This window comes from Charadrius vociferus, unplaced genomic scaffold (assembly GCF_000708025.1).
Source record: "Charadrius vociferus isolate BGI_N301 unplaced genomic scaffold, ASM70802v2 scaffold744, whole genome shotgun sequence".
In the NCBI taxonomy this organism is placed as follows: domain Eukaryota; kingdom Metazoa; phylum Chordata; class Aves; order Charadriiformes; family Charadriidae; genus Charadrius; species Charadrius vociferus.
This window is the reverse complement of record NW_009648252.1, coordinates 158,039-175,461: the sequence shown is the minus strand read 5'-3', so window position 1 is coordinate 175,461 and position 17,423 is coordinate 158,039. Positions and strand designations below refer to the sequence as shown.

Here is a 17,423-nt window from a genome sequence, read left to right as displayed (position 1 = left end):
CTTGGTAATTCAGGTTTTGAATCCTACTGCATGCTAAGTGAATAGGGTGGAAGAATAAGTCAGGTGAAAATTGTTTGAAGTAGAGCATTAGGGTTTTCAGAGGAATACTATTGCCTTTCATGCCTGAGGGGGCAAATCTACTCTGATGATAATGAAGAAAGGCTTTGAACAAAGCTATTACTAAAAAGCATCAGTTTACTGCCTTATCCTCCCACACCCATTTTTTCCCTTCCTTGATATTTGTATTAAATATGAAGCAATCAAAGCAGCAATCACACAACTAGAGCATACAACAGACTTCTGGAAAAAAAACTACAGGTGGCGTGGGAAGAATGAATATTTCCAACTCAGTGCCATACCCTACAGTTTAGTTCCCTTCATTTATAATATCAACCAAGGCTTGCAGCAGTCGATCATCTCTATGCTTGTATGGTTTGGCATTGTAAAAAAGATCAACGTAGTCACTGTACAGATTTTCTTCCGAGTCTCTTAACTGGGAGGGCTTGTTTAACTTTTCGAGGGCTTGATAGAAGTGTTCATATGGAATATTTGACTTCTCACTTGCAGTCTTCTTTGGCAGTCGCTTCTGAGCCATCTGTCTGCTAAAAGCACTTCTCAGTAAGTGTAGCATAGCCTCTGATGGGATTTTATCTTCTGCTTTGTCACTGCTACTACTGGTATCTTCTGTGAGTTTGGGTTTTTCACTCAGGTTCTCCTGTGTAGTATGGTCCTAGAATACAGATTAGTGTAAAAAAGGTCAGGTATCAATGAAAAACTGACTAGATTAAGATATGCTCTGATCAGTGATTTCCATCTATGTGTGGGCAGATGCTATTTTTTCATTTAGCAGCCACTAGCGTCTAGAAAAGAACTAGACTGTTATATACCAAAACAGATTATCAAAAGGAGTATATTGTATAAAATATCAAATGCCCCCACAACGTAAGAAGATCTAAATTCAAATTCCACACAGGCAGGATACAACATATCATTATATAGCAGGATTTGTCCCAGTCCTAAGAGGTATTTCTGGTTGTACAATGGGAGAAAGCTCCTCAGCAGTCTAACTGAAGGAAGTATACGCAGTGGCGATGGCAGCTCTGATTGTGCCACATACCCTTGTGAACAGGACTGAACCAGTGCTTCCATGCAACCTTCTCTGTACATGGTCTCACTTGAGAAAAGACAGTGAAGTATGGCTATCAGGTGACCATGACATGTATCCTGGAAGCTTTGGAAGACTAATGCCAGGTACAGATGTACAGAGGAGTCAGTGAGAGGCAGGATCTCGTTTCAGCAGTGTCTATTACGCTTCCCATGCTGACACAGTAGCAGGTGGCTGCATAGCTTCATCATTTACACTAGGATTGTTCATCATTTACACTAGGATTGTCTTTCTAACTCAACACTAATTTTAGCTTTATCTGGTTTGTCCACCAATCTTCTCCTACAGTAACTCCTGAATCCACTTTTACTTTCTTCCAATTCATTTTCTTGCTCATGACTGCCACACCTGTGGACATTTATTTAATGTATATAAAGACCATAATCATGTCTCCCTCAGTTTTCTCCTTCATAACCTGGCTGAGGAAGGTTAACCTCTCCATACTTTATGGACTACCTGGACTTATGCAAAGCATTTGACACTGTGCCACACGACATTCTGGTCTCTAAACTGGAGAGACATGAATCTGACCAGTGGACCGCTTGGTGGATAAAGAATTGGCTCAAAGAGTTGCAGCCAGTGGCTTGATGTCCAAGTGGCGAGCAGTGACAAGTGCTGTATCTCAGGGGTCAGTACTGGGACATGTGCTGTTTAACATCTTTGCCAGCGACATGGACAGTGGGATTCAGTGTGCCCTCAGCAAGTTTGCCAACAACACCAAGATGTGTACAGTCAGCACACTGCAGGAGAAGGGAAGCCATCCAGATGGATCTGGACAGGCTTGAGAGGTGGACCTGTGGGAACCTCATGAAGTTCAACAAGGCCAAGTACATGGTCCTGCAAGTGGGCCGGGACAATCCCAAGCACAAATCCAGGCTGGGCAGATAATGGATGAAGAGCAGCCCTGAGAAGGACCTGGGGGTGTTGGTAGATGAAACATAAGTCAGCAAGGTGTGCTGGCGGCCCAGAAGGCCAACCTGGGCTGCATCAAAAGAAGTGTGGCAAGCAGGTTAAGGGAGGTGATTCTGCCTTTCTACTCCACTCTCATGAGACCCCACCTGCAGTGCTGCCTCCAGCTCTGGAGTCCCCAGCATAAGGACATGGACCTCCTGGAGCATGTCCAGAGGAGGGCCACGAGGATGATCCGAGGGCTGGAGCACCTCTGCTATGAGGAGAGGCTGAGAGAGTTGGGGCTGTTCAGCCTGGAGAAGAGAAGGCTCCGGGGAGATCTTATTGCGGCCTTCCAGTCCCTACTACAAGGTCCCTGCCAACCTAAACCATTCTATGATTCTACGATTCTATGAAGATGATCAGAGGGCTGGAGCACCTATTCTATGAGGACAGGCTGAGAGGGTTGTGATTGTTCAGCCTGGAGAACAGAAGGCTCCGGGGACACCTTAGGGCCCCTTCCAGTCCCTAAAGGGCCTACAGGAGAGCTGGGGAGGGAGTGAAGCAATGGGACAAGGGGGCAAGGTTTTAAGCTGAAAAAAGGGCAGATTTAGATTAGGTATTAGAGGGCTGGAGCACCTATTCTATGAGGACAGGCTGAGAGGGTTGTGATTGTTCAGCCTGGAGAACAGAAGGCTCCGGGGACACCTTAGGGCCCCTTCCAGTCCCTAAAGGGCCTACAGGAGAGCTGGGGAGGGAGTGAAGCAATGGGACAAGGGGGCAAGGTTTTAAGCTGAAAAAAGGGCAGATTTAGATTAGGTATTAGAAAGAAATTCCTTCTTGTGCGGGCAGTGAGCCCCTGGGGCAGGTTGCCCCGAGAAGCTGTGGCTGCCCCATCCCTGGAGGTGTTCAAGGCCAGGGGGGACAGGACTCTGAGCAACCTGGTCTAGTGGGAGATGTCCCTGGCAATGGCAGGGTGGTTGGAACTAGATGATCTTTAAGGTCCCTTCCAACTCTAAGCATTCTATGATTCCGTGACATCCTAATTACTTAACGGGAGATGAACTGATGTGATGTGATAAAGCATTCTGAAGATGTGGACATAATCAAGCATTATGTGAATGTACAATAGTACCATCCTTTGCATCCAGAAACCCACTGTCATTCTCAGAAGCCTGCAGTATGTTCAGAGCACTCTGCGTGAAAGGTAAAAAGGGGGTGAAAAAGGAGCTAGCAGCAACAGATCCACTTAACCAAACTTTATGAATCAGTGAGTCCCTGACTTTTGTAATGTCTTTTGTTACTAACTTAGAATCATACAGTCACAGAATTGCCCAGGTTGGAAGGGACCTTTAAGATCATCAAGTCCAACCATCAACCTAACACTGCCAAAACCACCACTAAACCATGTCCCTAAGCACCACGTCTACCCATCTTTTAAGTACCTCCAGGGACGGCGACTCCACCACTTCCCTGGGCAGCCTGTTTCAATGCTTAACAACCCCTTCTGTGAAGAACTTTTTCCTAATCTCTATCCTGACCCTAGCATGGTGTAACTTGAGGCCATTTCCTCTTACCCTATTGCTTGTTACTAGCAAGAAGAGATCAACCTCCACCTCTCCACAATTTCCTTCCAAGCTCCCTGGAAGCACTCCAGCAGGCAAAGCTTCTTTTGGGTGTGACACTTCTCACAAGAATTACTAAGTTTAGCGTGTCTGCCAGAGGTGTCTTCCTCGCTCCTTGTACCACTCAACTGCATTAGCTATTGAGTTCACTGCTTTAGTAGCAATATCCTTTTACCATCCCAAAACCCTTAGGTATTACCATATGAAAACAGAAAATAATAAAAATATCACTTGTTGACATGGATAAAATTACAATACACAACTCAAAAGTGGTCAGGGGCTAGATGAAATGAATACAGAATGACTATGTGTCTTCTTACTCAGAAAAAATATCATTTTATTCTAAATTGAAAAACACATAAGGAAAAAGTTAATGTAACACCACCTCTACAAATTCCGTCATCTTCTCCACTCCTCTTCTGTCATTTTGCACAGCATTGTAGGATGTATATACACGTGGCTGCTTCATATGTTCAGGCTGGGTGGCAGTACCATGCAAAATCAATTTCCAATTTACAATCCTTCCTTCATTTTGTATTCTTCTGGACTAAAAGACAAGCATCGGATTAGCGTAGGCTCTCAGGACATAAGGGGAAGCAGGACACTTGACCGTAACGTAGACAGAAGTGACTAAAATAAATCATAAGGCTTTCAGTATCTAAATTTAGACAATGATTTATAAGCACTAAAAGACTGATATATTAGAGACACGTTATACAGAAAGTGGGACTTAGTACGGTGGCTTAACTACTCCAAATATCCACATTCTGATGCAACATTATTAATTAATCACGCAACCATCAATGGAATTTTGTCATAACACAGAATGCAAAAATTATTGAAGTAATACTTTGTGTTATTAGTATTTGCTCACTAAGCCATTCATTCCCTGGCAATTTCCTCACAAAAATTACCATTGGAATAGTAATTTGGAATAATATTCTGTAGTGGTGTACAATAGCAATCTGAAAAACAGCTTGTGGAAGGGAGCAACAAATGCTTTGTCCATTAGTTTTGGCAGCAGTATTTAAATAGTAGAAAGTGGAAGAGATAAGTACAGAGAACACTGAAACTTTATTTTACCAAAGCTTCTTTCAGAATTTTTCCTCAGTCATTTAGTGACTGAAGATAGCTGCTGAAACTCTTCCTTTCTAGTAGAATTCTATACCAAAGTTTACATACACAACTTACATGACAGCTAAATTATGAGTAACGCTGCATGGGAATCTGTAGTTAGAGTCTTCAATGTGAAAACTTACTTCAGGAATCACAAAACCCTACAAGCTGAGGAAAGAGTTAAGAGTGCATTACGTCTCGAAGTACAAAACCCTTGGTGTATGCAAAGTTTTGGGAACCTCTCATTTGAGAATGGAATATGAGAGATAATTACAAACAAAATGCTCTTCTTAGCTTTGTTCCAAAAAATGCATTATATTAATTACAAAGAGCAGGATATCTGTAACCATGGGGTTATCTATAAGCCTGCAGTATTAACACTATACTGTTGATAATAATATTTACTTCTACTGCCGTGTCCATCTGCTTAGTACTTGGCATTATCCTCCTGTTTACAGTTTCAGGCCAATAGGGGTTGGAGGCTCGGTGTCTCATAGGAAGCATTCAGTTTCTGGCAGGATCTGACCCCTAATGACAAGCCTATTAACAGACAACTTCACTGAAATTCTCCAGAGATGAGTGTGCCTGATCACTCTCCGTCTGAAGAGAATGATTTTTCAGTTGCCTATCAAACAGCTTTATTCTGGTGTCTCGCTGTTGTAATCCATATCCCCAGGTGGTTTTAATAAACTTATTTCTTATCTGTAGGTTTCTTGGCTTTAATCCTTAAACATTGTTCAGAAGTAATTACTCTAAGAAAGAAGTTAGGGAAAGGTATACATCAGGACAGTTCTCTGAGGTCCCTAGAAATTTATTAATTCAAAAGCTTTTGAGTTAATGAAAATTACGCAGATGAACCAAGAGAAAACTAGATCTATCCTGTGTTCTTTTCTGCAGAAAAAACCCTAATTTTCAGTTAATCACATGTTAATTCGATTATGTATTTCACTCTATGAATCACAGGAAACTATATTAAGTGATTTTTTTCAGTGACATATAACATGTGACAAACATAGGCATGAAATTTTTTTGATAGGGACACATCAGTGAAATGAGGATGCTCCTTTGTGTTTATGCAAAGAACAAGAAAATATGACTCTATCTTTTTTCTTTAATCTTTAATCCAGATGGATATTTAGTGTAAACAAACTCTTTTTGTAGCTTGCTTAATGAGAAGACTCACCATTCAACATACTTGGCTATGGTTAGTGATCATTTTATCTGTGTTAGCTCCCAAACATAGCTGGTTAACATACAGACATACTTACCACATCAGTAATTCTTAAAACCCAGGTGCCTATTGGATTCTCTCCCCATGTGTGAACAGACATGAAGTCCCAGTTCTTAAAGCCGTTGGGAGATTTATCTCTCTCTCTCTCAGCCAGTAAGACAGTGTTGGTCCCTGCGTTAGTGCAAGATCAACATTAGTGACTGTTCACACATGCCTGCTCTTCAGCTTGCACGCTATCTACTGCATAGGTAACCTGAAAAATGCACTATTTAACATTGGCTTGTGGAACAGGAAACATGGTATTTCTGATCAGTGGTTACTTTAATTATTTTCACCGCAGTATTTAGGAGTATAACAACTATTATGTGAGGTCACACTAAAAAGGTACATCTTGCTTAGCGCTCAATCTCTACCACAAAAAAGTAGTGGATGCACATAAAGAAGCAGAGGTCAGACATAACCAGCATTTTCCACTGATGTACAGTTCAGAAAACTTCTGAGGTGGAAGTTTTGAAGGCAAACCAGCTGACACAGTATTGTGAAACCAAACCCTTATCCTGCATTCATCACTGTATCTTTTTTTTTTTTTTTTTTTTTTTGTTGTAAGTGGATGTAAATTCTTACAGCCTGGAACTCCAGCAGGGTGAAAAGCATTTGCATTGTTATTATTATTACAAAAATGCTGCACCTCGCAAAGTATTTCTGCAGCAGAAAAGATTCTACTGCACAGTAGGAAATTTGTTGTGCTTGTTTGCCTATAAGGAGAGAGCAAGGGAGCTCTATTTACATAACAAGGAACAGAGAAGCCCCAGGGAGCCTGATCACAAGCTATAAATATATTTAAAGGTAACACTATAAATACAGAAAAAGAATGACATACATCTGGTAGTACTGTTCTGCAGGAAAGTGGAAAAACAGCAAGAACTGAGGGAAAGAACAGTTTAACCATGATGGCAATGTGATGCAACAGTGGAGGCAGCAGCACTTGACTATTGCATCTTCAGATAAACCCACAGAAACACATACAAATATGATGAACACATTACTGTCATCAGACTTTCAAAAATGGGTGTTTTTCTAAGATGAAGGCATGCTTCCTACATATTAGCGGTAGAACAATGTCTTGAGAGGGAAATTTCTCTATAAAAGTATAGCGAGAGGTACTGTTGCTGCCATCTCCATGATGTACCTAGAGACAGTCCATATACTTACTCCCAAACTAAAATCTGAGACAGAATTAAAGTTGAAAATACCACCAAGAGTCAAGGGTAAAACACCTCACAGAAACATTGCTCCCATAAGACAAAAGGTAAACTCAGAAAAGGAAGTATTAAGGTTAGGCTTAAAAGGAATCCCAACCAATGTGCGGTTTGGAAATATACTGTACGTACAGCATCTTAACCCTGATCTCTAGTGAGGTCCTGCAGTAATTACACGAACAAGGCTCTACTGGTTTATTATCTGTGGATTACTGTATTGGCCTTTAATATCAGTAACTTAGACTAGCCTGATGTTTAAATTCATACCTGAAAGCCTGTCTGTTTTTTCTAATAATATCAGTTGATCTAGCAGATCTTACTCTCGACTCTCTACAAGTTGTTTATATTCATTCTCCTTTCTCTTTTCTTCTCCTTATGGTGTTATTTCAGGGCGTTGTCAAGATAGCTTGCCACATTCTAGCACATTTAGTAGAGTTGTAATAAGGTGCCTAACACAGACACTGTGTTTTAAATACATCAATGGGAAGACACAGTTACATGAAATCTCAGGAGTCAGACACCCTGTTTTCCATTAGTTTGTTAAACATTTGTGAGGCTGATAAGCACTACTGAACTATAATTTGTTGTCTGCCATGAACTCTCAGTTTTTATGGGTCCTGTAGCCAGAATGAAAACATATTAGAAACGAAGCCTTCATTTTCTGAAGTATAATTTTCAAACCTCTTCTCACAGAAATAACCCAGCACACATGAAGGCTGGAAGGGGTTTCAGAGAACCAGTTCTCTGGTCCCCAGAATATTTCATCCTCACACTCACCTGTTGGAGGCGAGTAGATTTGTCTAAGGATATATTTAGCTCTTTTTAAACCACTGGAGAACAGAGGTGTTTTTAATGAAATACATGTTACACACTACAGCAACACAAAGCCAGCATGTCTTTGCCTCCTGTACCTGATGGAGATACCAGAGTGACATGAAGATCACCTCTACGGGAATACTCAATCGTTGCCTCAAGCTGCACATGCTCCAGAGATGCAATGGAGTCTTCTTGACCCTCGCAGGCTTTTGTGGGAATTTCAATGATGACTTCCTCATTTGCTTTTAATAACCTGGCAAAATTACAGGAGTTGTTTGATTACTCACAGAAACTTTTGATTCAGGATCATTACATGAAATGCAAATGACACACTTAACATCCTTTTCAGAATTATGAGAAAGGAACAAGTAAAGACAAAATCTACATTCATTATTTTTTTGAATGCTCCAGTAAAAAACATGGGAAGTTCTGGAAGCACAGATGATACTGAAGTGGACCAAGAGATAGGCACTGCATAAGACAGACTTGTGTAACACACCCTGGAAGCAAGAAGGCAAGTTTGATAATCAAGCGTTTCTGTCAACACGTTGTTGTCCCACAGAGACTGAAAAAAAAGGTCTTTGCTGTCAGATACATCACAGGACTGTATCAGACTTATACTTGCTTCCGTCGTTCAAATATCCAAAAGAGCTGTTATCATGGAGTTAAAATATTGCAGCAGGCACAGTGGTTTTAACCCTTTGTATTCAATGCCATCGCAAGAAAAAAAGCCAACATCTTCCATACATCCTCTGTACAGAGAGCTACCGAGCACAGCTTTCTCTGCACAATTTCCATTACTTCTAATGAGAATGGGGTATCTAAATCTCCACATAAATAATGCTAAACTCAGAATCTTGGGATCTTCATTTTTATAATGGAACATAGAGAGCTGCAATAAAAATAAATAAACAGCAAAATTACATACATCAGTACTGGATCAGCACTCTCTGGAAAGAAAAGAGCTTGTAAAACCAAACTGATAGTAAAATAGCATAAATAATAAGGTTACCAAGTAGTGACACTTCAAAACACTGTAATATGTTTGTACAGACAGATTTTTTGTGCACTTACACAGTGTAATTTTGATCTTTGAAATAACTGTATTTTTTCTAGACAACAAATCCATAAGTGAACAAGTGGAGACAAAAACGGTCTAGATATCTTTACTGATTAACCACCTTAGTGACTAATTATAACTTACCTCTATGTTGAGCTCAGTTTAAGCTCACTATGCTGGGAGCAGTTGTGAACGTGGCTGCTAAGTCTTTTCAGTGAGCCTTTGAGACACTTGTGTTTTGTAACAGATGTGCTATAGATGTGACTAAAGCTCAATATATCACCTTGATTTCAACATATACTATGCCTGTCACAGGAGAAGAATTACTAAGACCAATTACGATGCTTTTTCTTAAAAAAACCCTGGGAGACTTTGGTATCTTTTTATTCATCTTCTGATAGTGGTCTAAACATTCATATCTTATCTGATCGGGTTCAGTCTTACAGTATCATCCATCCATATGCTGGTTGCACAAGCAGACATAATAATCTTATTCTTTGTTAAGGCTTCATGCTAGTAATTTCTATCAGTCTCACACTAAAAAAAGCACGCAAACCAGTCTTCTTGCCTGCTCCTTGGGGAATACAGTAAGGCAAAAACAAATGAATCAAAAGCAATCTCTGACTCTGGTTCAGAGCAACCCATGCAGAATACTATCCTTCAGGCTCTACTAAGACAGACATAGGCTTAGTTACTGCTAATGTAAATTCTTACCTTGGTTCAAAGCTTTTGTCTTTGACAATACACTCTCTCTTTTCTGGTACACCTTTCCATCTTTTGGGATCAGCTAACTCTACCAACGCGTTGGCATTGAGTAGTCCAAACCCAAATCGGCTGTTGACCATCAACCCCGCTCCATTCTTTTTCCATCCTGGATTTCCAGCCAGTGGATCATATTCTGAGGTCCACACTACCAAGTGCTGCATATCCCTCCATGTTAGATCAGGGCTGTTGAGAAAATGTTCCTGGTTAATTGTTTCGGGGCTATCTATCATTCCTCTCTCAATTATTAGTCTGCACCAGAAAATGCTTTGAATGTATATGGCATCCCATCATTTTAGAATACAGAGCGTGTCACATACTTATCCTCACAATACTTCTCCAGGTAGACAAGATTTCTGTGTAAATGAAGAAGAGGTATCTACCAAGACTAGAGTCCGATCCTTCAAAATTATTCAGGCATTTAAAGTTACCTAGCAAAGCTAGTATTTCCCAACAGTCTTTATGGGACCTGGTCTTTACAAATTCACTAGATATTTGATTCTATCTGTGATTAACTTTATGGCCCTAAGTATCTTGGCTTATGTCATCAAAGGAGTGTGCAACAGAACATGGAGCTGAACCGACACCATTCAAGTACTAAGCCTACGCCCTAATGCCTGAAGAGCTTTCTGTGAAAAAGCCACTGTCCTGTCCTATCCTGCTCTTTTTTACCCTCTCTAAGTCACACATTCTGGATACCAGCCCTACAGGATCTGAACCTGACTGCTCCCTGCTTGCTCTGACAGTCAAGCTTGGGTGCCTTCCATTTTATGTCTCATCACTGGCAGAAAAGGTTCTGCAAATTGACTCAAGACTTCATTTAAACTCCTGCAACCTATTGTCTTCAAATATATTGTCACTCTTGATACATGTGCAGCTTCAATGCTTTTAAGGGCAATTGATCCAAACTCAGTAAACAATTGTTGCCAATGCACAAAATGGACTAAAATTCCTCAGTCATCATGTTTTACTTACGTTGGCTCTGCTTTGCTAGGAAGATGTTGAGGCAAGTAACTCCTTATTTTTGTCATCAGGCTGAGCAAGTCTGACTGACAAAAAGTGGAGCTGCAGGATGAGATGGTGCCACTTTCAAATAGACAACATTTTGGGGAAGACGGTGGGGTGGCTGGGAGAGGGGAGTTTCAAAGGTAATTGTGTGACATCCCTGCTGCCAGTGGTGCAGATGCAGAGGTCCCAGTGTGAGTCTCTGTACATTCGTTGTGAAGATCAGCACTTGTCTGACAGAAAAAAACAAAAAACCCCATGAATAAACAGTTGTAAATACAGTCATATCCACACTCACAAATATAACCATGTATCCTTTACTTGGTGCGCATGAATACATTCCTCACCAGCAGAAAAAGTGATGGATGTTTAAATCTGTTCATATTTCAATCCACTCTTTTTACTTCAACTATAATTTTTGTATCAAAACGCTTTGTGTTGGAACAAAATACTCCCACACTGACTATCTTATTTTATTCTAAGGTTTCACAATAAGTGTTTCAGGCTTACTGGTGAATCATAAAAACAGATCATTGTGTTGGGCCTAGAACATTTAAAATTACTGCTTGCTAGAAAATTACTCATAGGATTAGTATTGGTGTTCTGCTCCCTCTTCAGCAGAAGAACTATAATTTGCAATGAAACACGTGCTTTATTTGGAAATTAAATACCAAACTCATCTGCCCATGTATCTACATCTCAGCTATAAGGAGAAGCCACTCAGGAAGGACTGATCTAACCTAACTCCTAACTCCTGGCTAACTTGGAAAGACATTATTTTAGTCCCCATCAATGTCGTTCATTGCAAAATTAGCATCCACCAGGGCTGAACAGAAATTATAGGTACTTCAACATTATTTTATTACAGCAATTTTCTTCAGTACAAGTTATTTCTTGCACAGTTAATGAAGGCACACAGACTGCTCTGCCTGCTGGCTGAGTACCTTTTACAGGTTTGGAAGTACTATTGTTCCTGTCGTAAGTGGGAACTCAGGGGCTGACAATCTTACAAAAGCTAATGGCAAGGTGTACCAGAGGTACTGACTCATATGGTACACTAACTTCACGAGTTCTTTTTCCTTTTACCCTAAATCTCTCTTCATCTGCCCCTTCTGAAGAATGGGACCATATCAAACTTCAGGCAGAGACCTCTGTCATACACAAACAGGAGACAAATTCAGCATGCAGATTGTCCTGCATCGACACGATGATTTTGTTTAGCCATTGCTTTACAGCAGATGTTCCAGGAATACAATCACCTTTTGGATTACAAATCCTTCAGTGTTTCAAGGCAAAAGCACTAAGCATGTAACACATAACACAAAGCACGCACTCTGTCACTTGCTATTTGCATATATAATACATTTCTATATTTGTTCTAAATCTGGTAAAAACAACCTACAATTCTTTGGTCAGTATAATCCCCACTGCTGTATGCTGTGGCCAGAGTTGAAGAGCACTTCTCTGCATACCAGGGAGAAAGGCCTTGCTGAGAAGCACTGCTAATGGAGATAGTGTAGATACTATCAGTGTAACCATCACAGTCACAGTTGTCACCCTGACGGCCTCCGTTCCCAGAAGCCCATACGAAAATGGAGCCTTTCCCATTTCGGCCCTGGAGAAAATGGAAATGAACAGTTATCAAAGAGATTTCAGTCTCTGTAATGTATTCTTAACAACTCCTCCCCCAAAAAAAGGTCTAATAGATCAAAGATTTTCAGGTGGAAAAGGACGATTTTCCATTAGTACTGTGGAAGACAGATACAGAAGAAACCAGCTCCTTGAGCTATCCCACTTCACACCCTGCAGTACCTCTCTTAGTTTGACTGGTCTAGGTTTAGTGTTCCAGGTACAGCAACTTTCCTCAGAATAGGTTTTCACATTAAAAAGAGTTTGTGCTTAACAGGTAAGTTTTCCCACATGCTGATGTTTTGGTCCTGAACATTTCTAGCAAAAATGACCATTTTTAAGAAATGGCAAGTTTATCAGGGTTTATTTCATTTGCCCTTCCTGTAATCACAGAGGTACAGGTAAGCCGTATGAATGATGTACATGATATGACTTTAGCACCCACTTATTTTTTGTAAGGAAGCCTTCTACGGTTAGCGCTCACTCGCTGAAACACAGTGAGCCAGCAAGCACATCTGACTGAGAACCCTCCCTTCTCTTACGGATCTGTGGGCCAGCACCACCAGTCTCCAGACATGACCACGTTCATTCTGGCTCTGGTCTCCAGTCTGTAATGAGGGAGCAGCGGCTAACAACTGATGCCGGCCGCTGACAGAATGTAAAACCCCGCGGCTATCACAGAGGAAACACATAGCACCCGATCCAGTCCTAAGCTGTGCTAGTCCTTCAGAGGAAGAAGAATCCATTTCATGTGAAGAGCAAAAGTTCGTATGTTGTTCATTACTAATATATGTACATTCACAGAAACAGCAGTTGAAATACAGGTTTTTATCATCCCACTCAGATGAGATTTGAAGTTGTTCATGCGAGGGCTAAAATATTTGCAGCACTTAAAACATTAAAAATAAAGAAAACTAAGCTGTACTCTTTCTGATATAACTGCTAAAATGAGAATGACAAGCCAAGTCAATTACAGAAAATGAGATACTATCTTCCTTTGAGAATAAAGGCTGCAGTCCAGAAAAGCACTGGTATATGTAAACACCTGCTTTGATTTCACTTAAGAGTGCTACTAATGCCTCTCAGATGCTACAGGCTAAGCATATGCTTAGGTGATATACCAGGCCAGCAATGAAGGAGCCAGGGATGAAAGCTGTTGGCAGCCCCAACTCTGGCTGACTTCAGGCAGAACGGAGATCACCCAGATCCTTGCAAAGGGAAGCCTGACAAATTAATGGGTAAGTTTGTTTCCCTTAAGAAATAAAACAAGTTGTAAAAAAAGAAACATTCCTCACCAAATAACCTTCTTTTTCAGTGTAAGACCAATGAACACTGGTTCCCTAGTTATTGCCTTTAATTCTCCCTCTCTTCTTGCTGCCTACCTATGGACTTAGATCTCTGTTTAACACCAGTTCGCTTCTCTTGGTCTCCAGTGTTTCCTCAGAACACGTTTGTTAGCTCTAAGTCTCTTCCTTCTTCTCTCCTTCTGCCTGCTAATGTAACTGCCCTTTTTCCAAAATCCTCTTTCTCCTCGCTTCTGTCCTCTGAGCTTTCCTCCATTTCTCTCTTCTCCTGTCTCTGATTCAGTCTTCCTCACTATATTAGTACCTGTCCATCTTTAGATATCTTTTCACCTCACTGGAAAAAGCAAAAGTAGTGTATCAATACATCCCCGGTAGCTCTCAGTTTGCACCCTACTTATCATCCAACCCGATCTGCAGAGGATAGCATAAAAAAAGAACTGTAAAAACGTTGTTTCAAATACTCTTCATCTTGCATTTTTACTATCTTCAATTTAACTGGATCATGATATGCACCAATTTATAAACTAATGCAATTAACATAATACAAGCCCATCCACAGGGTGCTAAAATGCACTACTATTTCACACAGCAAAATATTCACAAAGCAGAAATTTTGTATTAAATTTTATAGGCTTTCAGTGCAGAAATCCAATTACTGTTCAGTGCAAAACAAGCAGCAGAGAAGGGTGGGGGTAGGGCGAGACAAAGGCAGCAAAAGTAAGGATGGAAAAAGAAAGCTTATCTGTGGCGAATGGCAGCTTAAAATCATCTTACAAAGCTCTAATGGTGCTTTTTCAAAAGTCCTGTTCTGGCTGGTAATTTCTCTGTCCTGTACCATTAAAATCTATCTCCTTCTTTCCAAATATTTTTGAGCAAAGAGAGCACAAACCATTTTAATTTCTTCCCTGACATCAACCATTTTAAAGTTCTGTTCTCTGCCACATTTTATTGTATCTTTCTCTTAAGTATCGTACCTGTTTTATCCCATACTCAAAAGCCTTCTGTGCAAGTCTCCCGGGTCCCTCCACAGTTTTACCATCATCATTAGGGCCCCAACTTGCACTGTAAATATCCACGTGTTCTGGATTGAAACCGATTGAACTGGCTTCAATAGCATCGGTGACTATGCCATCCAGCATGCGTATACCTTAAGAGAAAAAAACAAGCAGACTGGATTTATTTTCCATTCCCTCTTCTTTGTCTTTGTTAACCGTTTGTAAAGTTTCCAGCAAAATCAATCCATAACTATTGCAACCACAGCCTACTGCTGTTCACATAAGCAATACTCTGGACAGTTCATGTCAGTGTGGAACAGTACACTTACCCTTTATTTGCAGAGCTCAGTGCTCCCTACAAACATTAAAAAAAAATAATCTAAAAATCTCGTTTGCCTGTTATTTAATTATTTCTCTCTTCCTACAGAGAGCCAAGAAGATGATGTTTTGCTTACTGTTCCTGCTTTTTCTGACTGCATTGAGCTCTTTCTTGACTCTTCCTCTCTGTTAAATCTGTAGCAAAGACTTCTCAAACTGCTAGCATGTCAGTAAAATTAAATAGGTTTTATCAACATTACTTTTATCTTTAGGAGTTCTAAGAGTTTTAGTTCAAAGATGCAGTTCTGAATGTTCTGACTAAAACACTTTGCCCTCACAGTCATTAAGGGTTTGCTGTCTTTGTGACGCTGCTATTTCACTAGCTCTTCAATATTCACCACACAAAAATTCTCGCTGTTGTTTTACTGCCACATTTTTTCTACTGTGAGCAATCCAGAGATGCTAGAGATATCTAGCCATTAACATTTTATTAGGAACCACACGATCTAATCTTCTTCAGAGCAAGCCTGATCTCAGTGGTACTTAAAATTCAGTGGCAGACAGCGGTTCATCTGCACTGGATCTCTCATTCTGCAAATCCCTAGCTCTGCAGTAGGACTGCTACCGATGTCCAGTGCTGGAGGAGGATAGAAATAGCAGAAGTCTGGCAAAATTCCCACTGTGGCACGGCTCTCCCAGCAACTGCAGCAATATAAGAGCCGTAGCAGTCAGGATTCAGCCTGTGTTTTCAAGCAATAAAAATGTCTGGGTTGTCTTGAACTTGGCAACTTAGTATTACCGCAGCTGCACCATTACTGGCAGTTGGTGAATTATGAGTACTCATTTTCTAGTATTTTCCACAAAATGGGGATTTTTCCAAAGCACAGCAGGCAAAATGTGGTTGTTCTATTAGAAAAATTAAAAAAAAAAACCAACCACAAACATTAAACCACAAACAGGAAACAAAAAAAAACCCGCAACCTCGCCCTTGCAGCTCAGTATCTTGTTCTTTTTTTTACTCTATCAAGCAGGGAAAAAAAAGACTGTAAGCATAATTCTTTTCCCAAATGGCTGGCCTCTAAGACTCGTAATACCGCCGAGATAAAGCTGGGCTTTAGTATTTCATATTAATTAGTCACAAAAACAGACAAAGGAGTTAATCCGCTCAACCACTGCTACTCCACTATCACTCACAAAGCTGGGAAAAGGATCAAGGCATATCCTGTGCCTCAGGTACTAAAAACACCACTCACCCTGGATAGGCTTAAACTCGTAACATTTTGAACACTTATTTTTCAGCTGGCACAGAATTGTGAGATTCTCTCATACCAGCACGCTGTGAGCAAAGCTCTGCCTGTGTGGAAATGACTGCAAGCTCCGGGTGCTAGCTTGCAACACATAATGAGAGACTGGGAATGCAGGGAGTAGTGTGCAGATATTTCCCACAGAAGAAGACAAAGGCAACGCTGCGGATAAATAATGTAATAAGGAGGAAAACAAGAACACTGACAATACACCAATGAAATCCGTTCAAGAAAAAAAAAACAACCCGCTGTCTTGTCCTTGTGATCTCCAAAACCCCTGCTTGTTTAAGTCAACTCGGGGATTTGATGACTGCAGTGATATTTCCCTAAGCAGACTCCAATTACGTCCTTTTACACAAACTGACTCCTATTCTTGCACGTGCTTGCTCCCACCATCGGTCCCACAAAACCAAAGGGCAAAGCCCAAGGTAATTTCAGACACATACATGTATCTGCCTGGCAGAAGGCTATTTTTAGCGACACGTCACTGTGCGGGAACTCTCAGCCCAGTCCTTTGTAAAATGGAGCTTCTTAATCATTTGATTTCCATGGCAGCACCAGAGAAATATCATAGCACGGCGGTATGGTTAGGTACACATGAATATATGTTCACCCTGCTTTACTCCAAAGGTGATCGATGCTCCATGCAGAACAAGAGGTGACTGTTAAAGGACACTGAAAACTGGCATTAAGAAGTATTATTTTTCACACAGTGCACACAAAAGCCTACGGGATTCACAACCCCAAAGCACTGAAAAGACTAATCAAGGTGTCAGAATAGGGCCAGGCATTGATGTGACTAGTGAGAACATTCAGAATTATAAAAGTCAGTGTTTTCATGGAAAACAAAAAAATTTGAATGGAATGTTTTCTTTTACCCCTCAACGCAAAGTTAAACCAACCTCTGATAATGAAGGTTAGAGAACAAGGTATTCTAAACGTTAGG

General features: G+C 40.7%; 1 protein-coding gene across 1 annotated transcript in view; it reads right to left on the bottom strand.

Annotated features, from left to right (window-relative positions):
- Positions 1–281: 281 nt before the first annotated feature.
- The window catches only part of PCSK1 (proprotein convertase subtilisin/kexin type 1), a 46,160-nt gene continuing 29,018 nt past the window's right edge, over positions 282–17,423 (bottom strand). The window contains exons 7-14 of the mRNA XM_009884334.1: positions 14,835–15,007; positions 12,330–12,542; positions 11,084–11,160; positions 9,875–10,108; positions 8,196–8,353; positions 6,063–6,196; positions 4,064–4,225; positions 282–730 (exon numbers count right to left, since the gene is read on the bottom strand). Of these exons, the coding sequence (XP_009882636.1) occupies positions 368–730; positions 4,064–4,225; positions 6,063–6,196; positions 8,196–8,353; positions 9,875–10,108; positions 11,084–11,160; positions 12,330–12,542; positions 14,835–15,007 (1,514 nt within the window). The 3' untranslated portion in view covers positions 282–367. The remainder of the gene's footprint in view (positions 731–4,063; positions 4,226–6,062; positions 6,197–8,195; positions 8,354–9,874; positions 10,109–11,083; positions 11,161–12,329; positions 12,543–14,834; positions 15,008–17,423) is intronic.